This window comes from Solanum verrucosum, unplaced genomic scaffold, assembly GCF_900185275.1.
Source record: "Solanum verrucosum unplaced genomic scaffold, falcon-dt-bn FXZP01000279.1, whole genome shotgun sequence".
Lineage (NCBI taxonomy): Eukaryota > Viridiplantae > Streptophyta > Magnoliopsida > Solanales > Solanaceae > Solanum > Solanum verrucosum.
The window spans coordinates 196,583-215,773 of record NW_026020289.1 but is presented as its reverse complement, the minus strand read 5'-3'; the positions used below and the strand labels follow the sequence as shown (position 1 = coordinate 215,773).

General features: G+C 32.7%; 1 protein-coding gene across 1 annotated transcript; it reads right to left on the bottom strand.

The window, feature by feature from the left end:
• Positions 1-4,906: 4,906 nt before the first annotated feature.
• LOC125834440 (uncharacterized) lies at positions 4,907-11,576 on the bottom strand. Its single transcript, XM_049513595.1, has 5 exons — positions 11,236-11,576; positions 8,464-8,725; positions 8,180-8,376; positions 6,887-7,074; positions 4,907-5,469 (listed from the first exon to the last, which is right to left on the bottom strand). Exons 1-5 carry the CDS (start codon positions 11,328-11,330, stop codon positions 5,183-5,185), a joined length of 1,029 nt encoding a protein of 342 aa, XP_049369552.1. The 5' UTR covers positions 11,331-11,576; the 3' UTR covers positions 4,907-5,182.
• Positions 11,577-19,191: the final 7,615 nt, after the last annotated feature.

Here is a 19,191-nt window from a genome sequence, read left to right as displayed (position 1 = left end):
TTAAATTTTTTACTTCAATCTCCATAGTAGAGTTTGCAAACAATATAATTTGCTTTTCTCATTTCCAACAAATAGCACCAAGTTTTTCTCATATGGTTTGCTTGTACCTGATAAGTACTTTTTTCTGCAAACACAATATCAAGTCAGGTTGTTAGTCACATAGCTCATATTTTTATGGAAACTTTTGCATATAACCACTCAAAAATAGCTTAATTACGCTCCATAAGTCATAACTATAGTTTGCTAATTACGATTGGTAGCTACATGTTATAGGGAGGAGAGAGGCGACCGAGGGAGTGTAGAGAGGCGAGCGAGAGAGTGTAGAGAGGCGAATTGTATATGTATATCTGTCAAAATAATTGTATATATGTAACTAATATACATATGTATTTGTATATCTGGCAAGCGAGATTGGGAGAGAGAGAAAAAAATGCAAGCGGGATTGGGAGAAGGAGGAGAGAGGCGAGCGAGATTGGGAGAGGAATGAGAGAGGCGAGCAAGATTGAGAGAGGGAGGAGAGAGGAGAGCGAGAGAGGGAGATAATTTGTATAATTCACATTTCGTTTGTATAATTCGCGGGTACGGTTGTATAATTCACGTATTTTTGTATAATTGAGTAATACAAAGTTTGAAATTATACAAATATGATAAAACTCGAAATTACGAATTGATAAAAACGTAAACATATATATGAACTTTAAACAGTTATACAAATTACATTATATAAATTATATTATATAAAATTCGAAAACTACACGTTATACAAACTTTCTAAAGTTATACAAAAAAAAATTGAGTGTATATGGTGATAAAACTGAAAAACCAAAGGAAATCATCGTCATATACAAATACAAACCATCGTATACAAATATAAATCAAACGAAGAATTGTTAGTTGCAAATTATACAAATGTGGCAAATTATACAAACTTGAAGCCAGCCCACGTAATTAATGGTTAATGATAATCGTGAGTGGTAATTAGAGCAAACTATAACTATGATGACTAATTAAATAGTATAAGTTTGGTTAACCGCGTAATTTTCCCTATTTTTATTAGGCTAGAAAACTCTTTTTTTTATTTGTCACATATTTTTCATACAATTGAACCAAAAGGAGTTGCAAGACTCACACAACCAACAAAATTGTATTTCACAATTTTTTCAACATAATGTGACTTCACAAGAAAAATTTCATCACATATTTGATATTTTCATTCCCTGAATAAAATTTATCTCACCAAAATATATCATGTCAAAATGACTATTCAACATGTTTTTCATAATTTATTTATGACTCTCATGTTAGAGCCAAAAGTCAACTCATTATAGCTAAACAATAACATGTGATTTATTCCAAAATATATGCACTTATAATACTCCTTTTTAGAGCATTTCTCAAAGATGCAAGAAATCACAATTTCACAATGATTTTTTTCTCATTTCATAAACCTCCCCAATTTAAGAATTTAAATATCTTTTTTTTTTCATGAAAAGTAGTATTACTTTATTCATGAAAAAACATTAGGTAAAAAAGTTTTTTTTCTATACCTTTTCTCCGCTTGAATTAAGCAAGTAGAAAATTTTTTAACTGTACATCTCTTCTCTTCCATCTCTTGAAGAGAGCAATGTTGAGCGGAATTATGTTCAAATCCCTATCTTGATATCCACACTTTTTCAAACTGTAACAAAATATGAGTCTCCTTAAAATTGTTGGTGTAATATATAACACAAATAAAATAAATTACAGTTGAAAATAAAATGAACAAAACATGAATAAATAAGGTTGAGGCACGGATATATCACTCTCTTTAACGAGATTTAAACCCACTGCAGCATAATCTGCACCGATCCAGCAGTATGTCTCTAGACTTGTCCCCTCCAAGATACAACAACCCAACGTCGTACAACTTAAACAACTCTGAATTAGTTGAAGAGTCCAAAGCTCCACAAAAGAACACCTTCCTTCAACATATAATTTGTCACGCCCCAAGCCTACACCCTGGACGTGGCTGGGACTCGAAGACCATTGTTGGCCCCAAGTGATCTGGCTTACATAACTCAGTGGAAGACAATATTCATATCTTTAATGATCAATGAACTTAACTGAACTGAATAATAAAATAACTGAGAATGTTTTAAAGATTAAACATTCAACTTGGCCAAAAGTGGCAACCCAAGTCTTAACAATAAGAAATGATAATGAAAAGACTCAGAAGACTAACATCTAACTATCTATGAAGCCTCTAAAACAACTGAGATGGATGTTGGGACAACCCCACAACATCCTAATGAACTAACTAGAAAGCAATAAAAATGAGTCCTCTGGAATGCAAAGAGGCTCACCAACAGACTCTGAACTGCTCACTGGATCAACGATACGCCGGATGCCGATCCTAGTTACATGTGTCTGCATCATAAGAAGATGCAGGCCAACTGGCATCAGTACATTGAATGTACGAGTATGCGAGTTGGAATGCTAACAAACATACGCTTGAAAGGGAATTTGAAAGAAACACTTACCTTGGCTCTTCTCAACTCATGAATACTTACTGAACTCATTTCAATATAAAGCAGTTCAAAACAAGTGCAATATAAAGAAAAGTTGTTTAAAAACATGATGTCAACTCTGTGTATATACAAGGATACAACAACTCTGAAATGTATGTAAAAATACAATAAACTGATGTATATAAAAATACAATAACTTTTGTGGGAGTTTCTCTAACCGACAACCATCACATAAGAGCTATAGTGATGATACAACGATCTACCTCACACTGCCAGCGCATCCTATACCCTGCCAAAGGTATAGGACTTGAACTACTAAGTGGATCCACTAGTCTATTGTGAAAAGGGTTCATCTAAAAAGTATGACATTTTTCTACCCATGGTGACTACATGGTTTTATGGAGACGTGAGTTATCTGAACTCATGCTCGCTCTCAATTCGGTGCTCAATACTACTCCCAAAATATACTAGCTCTTATGTTTAAAACATATTTCTTCTGTGATTTGAGATTAGTGCTCAAAAACTTAGCTCAAAGACTATCTTGGTAATCAAAATTTTCCCTCTTGCTTCATTTAGAAAGCAATTACTTTTTCTGAAAACTAGCCTGAAGGCTCTTTGGAAATCTCAGTTTCCGATCTTATTTAAATGTGAAAACATTTAAAATCTCTTTGGGAATACTTAGTCCCCATATACTTTTGAAGAAATGAACTTCAATCTATACTTTTTACTCTTTACTCAACTTGAACTTTAAGTCTTAAAACAAGGTTAAAAGCATTTGCAAAAGATTTCTTGAAAAGACCATGAAAAATTCCTAGACTTGGCTTTTGACTTTCCTTGAATTTGAATTTATGGATTCAAAGTTATGATTCATGTTTATGGATGATTTCTAGGTGTTTAGAAGTCATTTAGAGTAGTTAGAATCAATGGAAAGTGTTAGGACACTTTAGAATAACTTAAATAAGCTAACGACGAAAAACTGGTGAAAAACGTTGATCCGGGCGCGTCCCTGGCGCGCCGTGCCAGTCCCCAACCTACTGGGGTTTGTTTTGGGCGCACTGCAGGTGCACCGCCCCAGCCTCCTGGCGCTATGGGGGTGCGACGCGCCTGGCCCTCCCCTGGTGCGTCTGACGAGTTTTTCAACTTGTTTTTTGATCCAAAATCGTTTCAATCTGACTCTTTTTCCCAAATTCACCTTAGATTCATGTACCCAAATCATATACACAAAATCTAACTCAAACAACTCAAAGGAAGCAACACTTAATCATCAAGAAACTCCTTAATCCCAACTCATATTCAAGAACAGAATCAATTCAAGAACAACTATCAAGAACATCAATTTCTCAATCTTTTTAGGATGAAAATACGCTGAATTTAATATGCTTGGTGTGTGGGTGAACTAACCCAACGCTATGTGATCTCACATACCTTGTAGGGATCACCCCCGACGAAATCCACAAGCTAAACTTCGACGATCTTGGCGAATCTTGTTTTTCTTCTCCTTTCTCTTGCATTCTTTCTCCAAAAACCCTAACTCTATTTCTCAAAAGTGAAAACTGAACTAACTCAGTTTTGACCCCAACTATTTTTATTAAAAACGGAATTAATTAATTGGGTAAGGAAAAGACCAAACTACCCTTCAAAATCCGGATTGGGCATTTCCTTATTCGAACATCCCAACTTCCAAAGGACATAACTCACTCATACAAACTTGGAATCGCGCAAACTTAGTGGCGTTGGAAAGATCATTCCAAGAGCTTTCCAATCATATCTGGAACTACACCTAACTCATCCTGATCTAGGAGTTATGGTCGTTTGAAGTTGACCAAAAACTCACTTTAACTTAATATTTTCCAGATTTCCTTATACTTTTCAAAAATAACTATTTCCAGATTTTAAACTTCTTTCTAGTTGCAAGATGTTACATAATTACTCTATTTTGTATAGTGAATATAATTGAAGACTTAGAGAATATTTTTTGTGTCTCAATTCTCTCTCTCACTACTATACACTATAATATTACATTTCTCATCTTTTTTGAGATACTTCACAAAGGAAGAAACACCACTATTTATAGATGAAGAAGTCTTCCATATAATCAATAGGTAGAATGATGGATAGTAATATGAATAGATAAATGTGATAGATGTTACATAAGTAATAAGAAACTAATGGACATATAAGTTGCAACAAACTAATGACCATGAGAATTATAAAAACTAATGGTCATATAAGTTACGAGAACTAATAATTATATTTTACCAAAATTTATATCCACTAAGATATGTACTTAATATTTTATTTTAATAATAAAATGCATATACACAAACAAACACTATTGGAACTCAAAAATTGACACAAACCCCAGCACCATTTACACTCCAAGGAGCTTAAAACGACTGTGTTATGCCCAAGGTACAGTAAGAACTTCTCCCTGAATAAATGTAGAGAATACAAACTACACATCACATAAGTACATTATAACTTTCAGATGTGTTTTACAAGACCATAGGGAAAAACTGTGGAAATAAAAACAATATGCATTTGAACTAGACCTATTGAAGTCGGAAAAACAGAAACTTGCATGGCCGCTAAGCATTTCCATGAAACGCGTACATGCAAGAAAAAAACAACCAACCAAAAACTATGCAAGACCTGAATACAACATGCTTCTCATTCTACTGTGCTTTCTTGGTGAGAGTTGTTGTTCCAAATTGACTGTCATCCCTTACGAAACTCCACCACAAGTAGGTGAGAGGAATGGACATAGCGTGCCATAAAGCATCGGCATCTACATATCCCATATATGGAGGAAAGTCATATATCTTAATGAGTGTAGAAAGGATTCCACCAGCCACCACAAGCCACAACTTCCAGCGTGATGGATGACGAGTAAAACCTGCCCAGACAACCCATAAAATGAACTGCAGCATGGTCATAGCAACACAGACTTTGATGTTTAATCCTGCAAGATAATCTAGAACCTTCAACTTCCACACCTCGTATCATGTAACAAGTTCATGACATATAGAGCTACCACTTAAACATAATCAGTAATTTCTATGGTCGAACAACATAGTAATTGAACATTCAACTCATAGATTCAATAACTGTTAAATGACTAAAGAACAAATTGAATTAGGTCTACTTTTTCTTGTTTAGAGTTATTACTATTTTGTTTCACTAGTGACTGAATATATATGATAAAAGCTATTTGCACATATCTTTGGTCCTGGGGAAAGATAATCATGTGACACCATCCTCATCAAGTCAAACTGGATTCTCTACGATGCATTTTGTTCTTCTATATCCATTCTTTATCATTTTTGTGTCACTCTTTACTTAACATCCCAAAGGAAACACAAAATAACCACAAGTAAACTCCAGGAAACAAAATATTTAAATTGACCCATTTATTAACTCAGCCCATCTTGGCCGCACCAAATTCAGCCCATCTAAAAGTTGGCTTAATTTGGGATACGCATTAGCCCAAATTGACCCATGATAAATCTTGTTAAAATATTTAAATAAATAAAAACAAATTGTTAGATATGTTATACATAGTTGTAATAAAGAAGTTTTCCTTCATTTTGATAGTTAAATAAATTATAAAAAATAAATAAAGAAAATTAAAACTTGGTATTATGACCCATTATTCAATCCATCTTAACCCATCGAATCTTATAGAGACTTTTAGGCAGGGTTGAGTAGGGACCCATTTATCGGTACAATCCATTTTGTCCCTCCCAAATTCAGCTCAAACTGCCCATTTTCCACCCCTTAGGACCAAATCTTCAGGAATCACAAATTGAACTAAGATCAAAGGAGGTAGGTGAAGTAGATAGGCCTAATATGGTCAGTTCTAATAGATTTTTAGAGAATTGTTTGTTAGCTTTGTTTCACCTTCATAGTGGTTGACACCCCACAAATCACCTCTTTGATATCTTACACAAAGCCATTAGGAAGAGGCGCTCAACCTCATCAAGGCAGACTGGATTCAAAATAACAAGCAACATTTTACCTTTCCTAAGATCCATTCATTGCAATCTACATCTTTACTCCCATCCAATGGACATGCATAATAACTTCAAAGTAAATTTAATTATCTACCCACATCTACAGCCTCCTCCCTAATAATGATCGATCCACTTGATTATGTCTTTATAGAGAGAAACTATAGGAAGTTACTTTACCAAGTTTTTGCATTTTTCATATACTGCAGAAGCTGAAAATATTAAGATCCTAGAGGAAATTGGACTAATGGTGCTACAATCATCCAAGGAGTTGATGTATTGTTTCTAGGCCAAGAAGGAAATAAGGTACGCTTGATGAAAATCATGCATTGTTCAACAGAAAGAAAGTCATGCTGGAAGGGGACATACCATAGTCGAGTTGATAAAAGTTCAGATACAAGATATGGGTTGTCACAAACGCAACAATGGGAGCAGCAATCATTACCCTTGATGCCTCATCTCTCACATTAAAGGCTCGCAATATAGCAACAAGAAGAGAATACCCAATAAATGCAACCACGGATGAATAGTCCAGCTTCTCAGTCAATTCCACATCTCTGCAATCAATCGAGAACATCAAACAAGGAAAATCCAAACAGAGAAACTGTAAGCAAGAAAAAAAACAGCATCATTACATTAGAGAAATAGTGTCAGTTACCCAACATGGAACTTCTCTGAAAAGTTACAAATGTAGGCAGTCTTAAAAAACAGTTAAAATGAAGAAGTGTTAAGACCTTAACTCAAAAGTGTCCTCTCTATAATAACTTTTAAGCCCAGATGAAGGATCATAAAATTCACATGGTAGCGAAGCAGAAAAGATCCCTGGTTCAATTTTTACCACAACCTGTTAACAAAAGGTATTACCAGATGCTTCACCAAAGAAAAGAATCAGGAAAGGACTTGCAAGGACATGTTGAGACATTGTTTAAGTCATGGTTTGACTAAACACGAAGTTTAAGAAATAAAAGATTTTGAAACTTGTGGTCCTAAATATGTCATGACATTTGTGTGGCTATAAGAGTTTTGAACTTGTGATCTTAAATATGCCATAACATTTGTGTGGTTGTAAAAGCTTGTCATCAAATTTAGGAAGTTGTCAGTCTTTTTGGAATGGCGTAATAAGGAAATAGTACTATATAAATCAGAACCGGGGGAGTAACTTAATTAAATAAAAGTCCCCCCCCCCCCTCTCTCTCTCTCTCCCTGCGTAAGCTAAATGAGGTAGTCATGCAATTCAAAAAAAAATGTCTTTCGTAAACAACAAGATTTACATGCACCAAACAGTGCTACTCTATTACATTCCACTAATAAATAGAAGTGCAAAAGGCACAATTGTCATTCTCCTCATAAACCATAGGTATTCACAACAGCATCATGGTCACATATGATTATCTGATGGCACACAACTTCATTCGGAAATTGACAAGCAATGGAGAAAATTTCTACTTCATTTGTGAAGATGAAGATGTCTATTAATAGAAGAAACTCAAACAGTTTCCAGTAACAATGTTTTCTGTGAGAAGCCTATACTAAAAAAGTGGAAAGTGCCATAACTTCAGAAGACAGCTTCAACTCACTTGATTACAGCTTAAACTACACTTATGCAGTTTACAGTAGATAGAAATTACTAATAAGAGAGCAACAAAAAGAAAGGAAACTCACCTACTATGGGAAACAGCACTCCATATCCAGGAGTTCATTGATAAAATAGCATAGATATGCCACAAGCCAGTGTATTCATAATATGGCTTCTTCTTCGGGCTAAAAGGTAGATTGTAGTTCACTAGAATAAAAAATGATACCCATCCATGGAATTGTATAGCAAGGTTAAGGACAGAGAATGCCACAGAAACAGGTTCCTGATTTAAGATAGGACTATCTTAAGATGAATGAATTATATCATATGCTAGATGTAGGAAAAAGATTAATCTAATTTTATGAAGAACCTGAATCCCATAAACACGTTGGAATGGCCATTTCCTATGATATTTGCTAGGTTGAAGACCAAGTTTCTGCCTTCCTTCCTCTCTGGCAATCATACAGTGGTATCGACAATCACTAAGGCAGTCCCATTGTTTCCATCTTTGATAAAGTGGCTCCTGCAGGTACCATGGACCATCAATTGGATTTTCCCCAGAAGAAAAATTACAATGTTGAAAGCATTTTTCCCCCACACATCCAGTCTCCTTGCAGTGACCAACACATGCTCTGTGAAACCAACAAATTTAGTGATCAGAAGTCATGAAACAGATAACTTTAAAATTGCAGCAGAAAACAAGCAGATACATGAAATTTAATCAGAATCCAGCCCATAAAACTATCACCATGAATGAAATCAAGGCTCTATTCAAGAAAGCAGGAGTACGGAGAGAACCAATAGCTGACTGCAATAACCTTAAGTACTATAGTCCAGAGGGTGGCTACAAGATTAAGAATCTTTCAGAAGGTATGTTTTATATGCATATACTGCTATTTGCATTTCATGGTTTTGTCAAGAAGATACTAGAACTGTCTGGTCAAACATACATGAACTCTCAGTTATCACTAGTTCTTGGGATCATTCTTGATCTTTGCAGATTCTGAGGCTATTCATGCTTCAGTTGTGTTTGGAACTTGTGTCTTAACAGCTGAAGTCATAGCGGCCTTGGCTATATGGGCTTTTAGGATAGTTGTGTTCATTTAGCCTAGGTTATGTGGGTTTTCTAACAGTCAAATGTCAAAGTTGTGTTCAATGAACTTGATCAAAGCTAAACTAAAAAAATCAGATCAGAGATTTTCATTGAGTAAGATCACTGACATTTTGGAAATTTTTTGATGATATCTATAAGAAAGAATACCTGTCATAAGGTAAACAGGAGTTCCCAGCTCAAGCGAAATGATATTGGCTTAAGGTAAGTAAATTCTTTAGTTAAGGGAAGGAATCCACTCTAAAAGATAGTCTTCTTTAATCCAAAGAATTCGATGCAGTTAGCAAGAGTCATGGTAGCTCAGTTTGAAAGGAAAGGCAGTTCAATCATCCACAGGTGGGAGCTAAAACCGCTTTGGCTTTTTACTAATGCCCTCAAGCTAAAAGAGAGAAATCTATGTAAATTTGGATCTTAGCAGCAGTTTCTGAATGTTTCATTGTACTTTCAGTTGTGTGTGTGTGCGTGTGTGTGTGGGGGGGGGGGGGGGGGGCTATAAATTAGGTATTTTGTTACATAACTATAATTTACTAAAGAAAAATATTATGAGTAACGTTCCGCAACTAACCACGGTTTTGGAGGACATGACGGTGCCTCTCCTAATTAATAATCTTATGATGTAAAAAAGTAGTTCACTAGTATCAATTAACTCAAGAGATAAAATATTGAGGTATCAATAATCTGGTACATATTAAGAAGAACGTGATCAAAACATGTCTAATATATACACATTCTAAATCCTATATTAGTTTGAATTCTAAGGCCTATAAACAATTGTTTTCATTGCTTTTGTTTTTTCGAAAATGCTGTTTCAAACTCCGAAAACCTCAAAATGGATAAAGACCAAATATTCCGTAGAAACATAAAAACAAAACAAGCCAAACCAAATTTAAACCCTTTTTTATTCGAAATGCCACCAGCATTCGACATCACTTAGTTGTATGACTTGTAGTTTTAAGAAGTTAAAATCCAAGTGTTAAGAGATAGCAGCTCCTAAAGTCTAACGTCAATATCTATGTGGTTGAAGTCATGTCTAAATGATACTTACTTGAAAAGAAAAAGTTCCCCACAGTAACAAGTTCCTTGACCACAGAGCATTTTAATCCATGATTAAATCACTAATGATCCAAAGGAGTGTAAGGCACAATATACAGGTTTTAATTTTCAACAAGAAAAGATCAATTGATTCCACATGTTACTCTAGAAATCCAAGTCCATTTCTTTGGATAAGCAAGGACGAAAATTCAATAACACAAGAAACACATATTTTTACCACAAGATAAAAGCTCATTGGCTATTGAAATTTCTCCTTGAAATGTATATTTCAACAATAGATAGGCAAAAAAAAATAACTCTCCATCTCCCATATGTATGAGCAGACACACACTAATGAAGTGATACAACACCCTCACCTCTAATTTCAAATGACTCAGCTATCAATTTTAGAAAGTAAAGTATCAATATATGTCAGGAATAACGAAAAAAAGCTTTAATAGCCAGAAAAGGTCTTCAACAGTGTTTGGTAAGACCGGAAATATTTTCTACCAACAGAAAGTAAATGCCTATCTGTCACTGATGAGTAAGGGTTATTTTTCTTCACAATTTTCCCAAAACATGAAAACATACTCTATATCACTTATTTCAACTTAAACTATAACATTATTATTCAATATCCAAAAATAACCGGAAAACGCTAACCTCCTACTCTCCTCCACCTCAAAAATCTACCATATGTCACCTACTTTATATCTGACATTACTCCGAAAAACGATTTTCCTAGGTAAAAAAATTTCCTCCACACATAGAGCACTCTCCTTCCAATTTAATTGTTTAGTAAATTCATGCTATAAATAATCAAGCTGTGCGAATTGCTAAATCCCTAAAGTTATGAATTACATACTCTACCAGACAAAAATCAAACATAATAGTAGTATTTTGGAGTCTAATCACTAGTAAATCTAAACAACAATAAGCTAGCTAGAATAGTAGAACAGTTGAAAGTAGCATAAAAAGAAGAATTAAAGGTGCAATTACTGGTAAATTGGATCAGCATCGCCGGAGGTAGCATGGATAAGCCGGAAAATGGAAGAAATCGCAGCAAAAAAGAGAAGCAGACGACATATTTCCATGGAAATCGGCAAGTGGAAAGTCAAAAGGAAGAGTTGATAAAGGAATCAAAGGATGAAAGTAACAGGTCGCATAGTGAGTAGAATTTATAGCAATTTGAAGAAGAGAGAAGATGATGAGGAGAAATGGATGAACGACGTGAACACAACCAAGAGAGGAGAAAAAAAGAGGAGATTTGTGACAGCCAAAGTTGAGCGGAGACCGAATCTCGTGATTAGCACTCTCTCTACCGTTTCACCACAAGCCACGTGGATTATCTATCTTACGTGGTCTTCCTTCCTAAAGATTTTGGGGAAAATACAAATATACTTTTTGGGAAAATAGCAACAAATATATTTCGAGATAGGAGTATTTATTTTAAACTATAATTTATTTATATGTCAATCAAAACTTGTTTATTTATATAGACAATAAACAATACGCTGCCATTTATATTATTTAAGCATTATTCTAAAAATAGTTATTTTAATTTATTTATGCAATTTATGAATTTTTGTAATAAAAAGATTTTTTTATTTATATCCTTAATATTAAATAACTACATAAAATAATAGTAATCAAATTTAAAAGCAATATTAATAATATTAGTTTAGTAAAATGTACCTCTAATTAATTCTTTTTTAAGGGGGTCATAGCAAGAAGGACCAAATAATATGAAAAGCATGGAGTAAAGGAGTGGATGAAGACAAAAATATCCGCATACATACATATACACGTACACTTAATGCATATTATATTGGAATAACAACCATAAAATTAAAATAATATTAATTTTTGTGATAAATTCATAAAAATATTATTTTACTTATAATGTTAATGAACTTATTAGAAAAATTTATAAATACTTAGCTTAAAAATAAATTATATATAATATAAAGAGGTTATTACATATATGTCATATAATAAGGGTAAAATGGATAATGCATAGGATAAAGGAGAGAATTTGATTATTGTTTAGAGTTGAGGGAAAAGTTTGTTTTTTAAAGCAAAAGTTGGGGGTGAAAATGATTTTCACTCAATTTCTACTAGGTTAAGGATATTTTTTATGTAATAGATGGAAGGGCAATTTTGAACAATTTCTTATCTCCCTCTATTCCTAATTACTTGTCCATTTTTCCTTTTTTAGTTGTCTCTAATTACTTGTCCATTTTGACAAATCAAGAAAGGATAAAAAAATTTTACCTATTAGACCCTCAATTAATTACTTTGAAAAAGATAGAACAATTTGAAAAACTTAAATTTTTTAACACCCACTTCATAATTAATAGGGGCAAAATGGTAAAGTCACTATGTCAATTATTGTGTTCTTAATATGTGTGTCAATTCAAAAGTGGACAAGTAATTAGGGATAGAGGGAGTACGATAACAACATTTGATTCAATAAATGGAAGGAAGATAAATTTGATTCAATAAATGGAAGGAAGACATTTCTGAACCATTAATAATAGGACATTTGAAAACTTTTTCCCATTTTATGGGAAAAGAATCAAAGTTATACAAAAAAGGAATTTTTTTATGTTTTGCCTATATATATAATTCTAAGTTATATGCAACATAAAAAGAATCAAAACTTATCAGGAATTAATTAAATCCAATTGACCCAGAATTTAATCTTTGATGCGAGAAATTATAGAGATAATTTTAGTAATGTAGCTTGTGGCACAATTGTCTCATTCATTTTGTAGTTCAATTTACCGTTGAGATGACCCATTATTGTTACAAAGTCTCATAATCGTTGACAAAGACAAAACAAGTGTTTTAAATACATATATGATGTAAAGCATTTAATGAAGTTGTTGTGTAATGCAACTTGATATTCTAATTTAATTGTGTGGGCCACTCAACCTAAAATTGTTTCAGTATCATTTGAAAAAAAAGACATGGTAGGGTCAAAAATAACATTAACAAGATGAAATTTTAACATAGTATAACATATATTTAGGGGTAGTTTGGTGTGATGGATAAGGGGAGTTAATTTCGGGATAAATTTTAAGTATTAGGTTCTAATATCATCAATTCGATCATAACAGACTTGTACTCTTAGGTTAGATACTATTCCCTTCGTTCACTTTTATTTGTCTACTATTTTAAAAATAAATTTTTATTTTTATTTATCACTTTTAACACACACACACATATATATATAAAGAAGAAAAAATCCTAAGGGAGATTTGTGGAGATACTTGGAATCTCGAGGTACATGTGACATATACATTAGAGAGATTAAGAACATGTACGATGGAACCAAGATCAAATCCCGAACGTTCAAAGGAGACTCGAAAGACTTCCCAATTGAGACGAGGTTACATCAGGGATCAACTTGTAGTTCATTTTTATTTGTTTTGGTAATGGATAAATTGGCACGAGATATTTAAGGGGAGGTATATATAGTACGGTATTTTATGTTATTTGCAGATGACATAATATTGGCTGATGAGACACACAATAACTTAACAATAGTCTAGAGGTTTGGAGATATACCTTAGAATCTAAAGGCTTCAGGTTGAATAGTACTAAAATAGAGTACACCGAGTAGAGGCTCCATGATGGATTGCATGAGACAGGTGTGGAAGTGAGGATTGGTATACAAGTCACAATGAGAGGAATTTTCAAGCATCTTAAGTCAATAATGCAAGAAATTGAGGAGCTTGATGATGATGTCACACATCGTATTAATGGAGCATAGTAGATGAAATGGAGACTTGCATCCAGTGTTCCATGTGATAAGAATATGCCAATGAGACTTAAAGATAAATCATATGGAATGATTGTTAGACCACCTATATTGTATGAGGCAGTGTGCTGTCCAATAAAAAATTCACAGATTGATCAGAAGATCATGAAAATAATAAAAATGTGAATACTTAGAGGATTGTGTAGCCATATTAGGAGAAAAGAAATTAAGAACGAATATATATATATATATATATATATAAGGTGAGAGTGACCTCGACGATGGACAAGCGAAAAATGAGGTTGATATTGGTTCGGGCATCATGTGAAGAAGAGTAGTGCAGATGCTCCAGTAATGAGATGCGAGGGTTTGGAAATATTAGGTCTCACTAGAGGTAGAGGTAGACCAAGGAAAAATTAGTGAAATGTGATTAGACAAGATACATGACACATCTCTAGCTCACCGAGTACATGACCCTACTAAGGAGAGCATAATAGTAGGGATTATAAGCAGTGGCAGAGACAAAATTTTCATCAAAGAGTGTCAAAATATGAGGAATTAAATATACAAGAAAGCCAACAAAGTAAATATTTAAAAAGAAAAAAAATGGTTGCGCTCAAAAAACATTATTATATATGCTACTAGGCAAGGGTAGAACACTCAACCTCAAGCAAATTTTACAATTCTTTAACCACTACACTAAGCCTCACTTATGTCAAGAGAATGTCAATATTTGTATAGTGTAATTTTCCCACGAAAAAGTGTCGCTTGACATCCTTTGAGCGCGCAAGAATAGCACCACCCCGATTAGAAGGTTAGTAGGTATACATAGTCGAATGATTTCCCTTCTTTGTGGGAAATCATGTTTCTAGTTTGGTGGACCTTATCTGCTCCCTCTTCTCCTTCGTAGTATTAATTATTTCATTATTATCATTATCTTCTATTAATTTCTACAGTTGTTTGTTTTGCTTTTGTTATTCTTACTCTTTTTACTGTCAATATTATTGTTTTTTTTTAGTGTTTTCACGTTTATATTGAGAAAAATTTGTCGTGAAAACTCTTGCCAGTTATTGGCAGACATCAAATCTAGTTTGAATTTGAATGAAATATGGGTGGTAAATTTTGTACGTTTGTGTATATGTATAAATGATGATATATAGACATCAAATCTAGTTTGAATTTGAATGAAATATGGGTGATAAATTTTGTATGTTTGTGTATATGTATAAATGATGATATACTATATTATTTCCATAGAAGTTAAATTTGAAAAAAAGTGAATGAAGTTAAAAATTAAATAAATATTGGCAGACAAGAGAGAGTTGCTCGGATGGTAAGCTCCTTAAGGTTGTGAGTTTGAGTTACCGAGGGAGCAAAACTAAAATAAAATAAAAAACAATGGGATGAAGTAATATCGAAAAGAAGTTGAGTATTGTAAATGTCATTAAAATAATTGAATTAAAAAACTAAATAATTATTCACTTTTTCCCAATATTTTACGTTTTTGTTAGGTGATTTTCGTGGCACTTTAATAATTTTTGTGGCGGCATTACTCGCCACAAAAACTAAACTTTTGGTGGCGACTTGTGTTATTGCCACGGAAAAGTATCAGCCACGTAGTATAGCCAACGATCCATGGTCGCCACAACAAGTTATTCGTGGCGATATTTTGACTTTTCGTGGCGATAGTATCGCCACAAAAAGGTTCCTTTTTTTTTTAGTATCAACTGAAAATTATAAAAGATTAAAAATCTATAATATTTCAACAAATTTAAAATTCAAATAATTATAAACCTACACCTTATTTTACTAAAATGAAAATTACTCCAATAACTGAAAATAATTTTCAACCATAACAAACAAAAATCAGATAGACAATTTTAGGAGGGGAAATCAAGTCCATGTAAAGATACAACCTTATATATATAGATAAAATTTCTATGTATGGTCATCATTTTTTGAAGTTGTTTTGTCATAGCTTGCTTGACACTATTTCTGATGTACATGTAATTGAGCTTTCAAGTCCTAATTAATTATTATATTGTCCTTAACCTCAAAATATCTTGCATCGGTGCATGGTACAAAAGGGAGACAAGGTTGTGGGCCAAGAATCAATTCAATGGGATAAGTTACCTGCACACCAGGCTACTTGGGAAGATTATCAACACTATTGGTTTTGACTTGTATTTTCTTTATTTTTAGGGGCAAGGAAAATTTTAATTGATGTGAGTTACTTCCTCCGTTTATTTTTACTTGTCATTTATTTTTAAGATAGATTTTTCATTTTTACTTGTTACTTTTGATATTTCAAGAAAAGACAATTAATTTTTCTCATGTTTTACCCTCAGCTTTAAATATTTATTCTCCAAATCATTTTCTAAGACCTAATACTAAACAGGTACCATTTAATAGGGAAAGTTTGGTAAAATATATATCTCAATAATTATTATCTTAATGGATGTGCCAAGTCATACAGTAACAAGTAAAAATGAACAGAGGAAGTAAAATTGAAGAGTTAGAAGCTTGGATGGTCACTCAATTTTGGATAGTTAGTTAACATTTATGGTAATTATTCCCAAAAATGTAATTTTTGGTATCTATTTAATGACGGGAAAGCTGTAAACTTTTAGAAAAAAATACTTTAAAAAATTAAAACAAATATTTAATTATTGTGTTCTAAGTCAATTTTTTACATATTATTTTCTTGTTCTTTAATTTGTTTTTAATTTTCTTGTTATTCTTCGTTAATCGAATTTAGTAGGGTGGTGTTGTGGGTATGAACGTTTTAGATATGTTACGGGGTACACTAAATTAGTTAAATTCGTGTTTTCTATAATTCAATAAAGCATTTTATCTTAGCGTTATTTTTATTTTCTCTCTCTCATTATTCTTCATTAATTGAATTAATAAGCTGTTGTTTTGAATATGACTATTTTAAATATGTTATCAGGGTACTTACATAGTCAAATTCGTATTTTATATAATTGATTGATATCATCATTTTGATACTATAGAAGTTTTAAGGTTTCACAATTTTTAAAATTTTTTAAAAATTAATTCCGCAAATTTTGAAAAAGGTAGTTATTTTAAATTTTAAAAATGGATATCTCATTATTATTATTATTTTAAAATGCTAATTTTTCTTCATTAATCACATTACTCAAGAAAAATCTAAAAGATACATTAATAACACCTTATTGATGAATGTGACTGTTTGAGTATATCCCGTAACATATCCAAAACACTCACACCCAAGACAATATCTTATTAAATTCGATTAATGAACAAGAAGAAAAATAAATTAAAGAACAAAAATATAATTAGAAAAATTGACTGAGAATCCAATAATTAAATATTGATTTTAATTTTAAAAAATATTTTTTCTAAAAACTTACAGTTGCATGAACGTCATTAAATAGGTATCAAAAGTTATATTTCTGGAAATAATGACCATGAATGCTAACCAAGAGAGTGTTTAGATTGACATAAAAGTTGGTCAAACTTACTTTTAAGTCAGTTTCTGACTTCTGAAAGGGTTTGACAAATATAAAAATAATTTAAAATAAGTCAAAAAAATGACTTAAAATAAGTTAGGAAGTGTTTGACAATATTAAAAATAACTTAAAATAAACTTAAAATGACTTAAAATAAATTAAAAACCAAAAGTAGGTCTCCCCTACTTTTTATTTTTTGACTTAAAAATCATTTAAGTTATTTTTTGACTTAAAAGTATTTAAGTTTGACTTTTTATTTTTGACTCAAAGACTACTTTTTTTAAATCAATCCAAACGGGCTTTAAGTGACAAAGTTGAGTGACTTTTGAAAAACAACAAAATTGAGCACGATGACCAATTACTTAAAGTTAAATGACCATTTAAGCTTCTAACTCCAAATTAGAACGACAAGTAATGTTTTTATAAACAAATTAAAGTTTAGTAAAGTGACAAAGAAATTAATTCCAACCTATTTAAGGATTACTGGGGGATTAGGGGTCACTTGATGAGAAATTACAGCATAAGTTTAACCATAAGATTACTTGAACTAGATACATATTTGTAATTGTTAATCATTGTGAGAACACAAAATATGCTACTTAAAATTTGATCTCGTTTGCATAACTTAGAGCTGAATTATATATTTTTGAGTTGGATCAGCAATAGTATATCAAGATTATTATATCACTTCAGAGTTTGATTGAATCCTTGAATTCAATTCTGATTCAAGTTAATAATGAAGCTACCCTCATCTAAGTTGAGTGCAAAATTAACTTTTTTTGGAGTCTTCCTTGTAATGACCCGAAAGGTCATTTTGGTAATTTTTTTTGGAAATGACTATTTTGCCCTTTCGGTAGTTGCCCCGAGTCCCATGTTTTGTGGTTGTAAAGTTAGTTTGAGGAAAAGTTGGTAAAAAGTTGAGTTTTTGAGAAGTTGAGTTTTTATGAGTTAAAGTTGGTTAAAAAGTGCTTTTTCGAGTTATTTGGAGTTTCGGGACTCGGATCGGATTTCCGTCGATTCCGGCAGTTTTAGAATGTCGAAACGGGTCTGTGTAAAGTTACGGAGTTGAATTTGGAGTTGAAACGAAGAATTGAGGTCCTAAGTTGCTAAAGTTGTGAAATTGTGATAAAGAGTTGACTTTGGTCAACATATGAGGTTCCGAGGCTCAGATTGAAATTTCGAGAGTACCGTTGGTTTCGGGAGGCGATTCTAAGTCTAGAATGAGTCTTGGTTGAATTTTTAGACGCTCCGTTTGAGTTTCGAATTTTTTTGGCGTTAAACTAGTTTCTTGGCATCTTATTGATTTGCGGGTCAAGGAGTCCTCAAATTCAAATTCTGACGGTTCCATTGAGTCCGGAACGTCGAATTTAGTGGGGGTACATATTTAGTTTGTGTGCACGAGATTCCGAACGAATCCCGAGGGTCCAACGGGGACTTAAACTTTGGTGTTATAATTGTGTTTCAGCTGCTGTGTATTTTAGCTGCAACAGCAGTTTCTCTTCCTTTTTTTAAAAGCCAAAATCAGTAGCTAAATTCCCCCAACTTGAAAAATACCCATTTCTCCATTTTTAGACTTTGAGAGCTCGAAAATAGGTGATTTCAAGTGGGTTTTCGCAAGGAATTCATTGGGTAAGTTATTTCCAACTTATATCTTTGATTTCCATCGATTATTTATGGATTTTAACATCAAAATTT

Coding starts and splice junctions, on each gene's coding strand:
- LOC125834440 (XM_049513595.1), bottom strand. CDS start 11,330: ATGGAAATATGTCGTCTGCTTCTCTTTTTTGCTGCGATTTCTTCCATT. Junction 7,075..8,179: donor AGTGCTGTTTCCCATAGTAG/GTGAGTTTCCTT, acceptor GATTGATTGCAG/AGATGTGGAATTGACTGAGA. Junction 5,470..6,886: donor CTTTTATCAACTCGACTATG/GTATGTCCCCTT, acceptor ATTATCTTGCAG/GATTAAACATCAAAGTCTGT.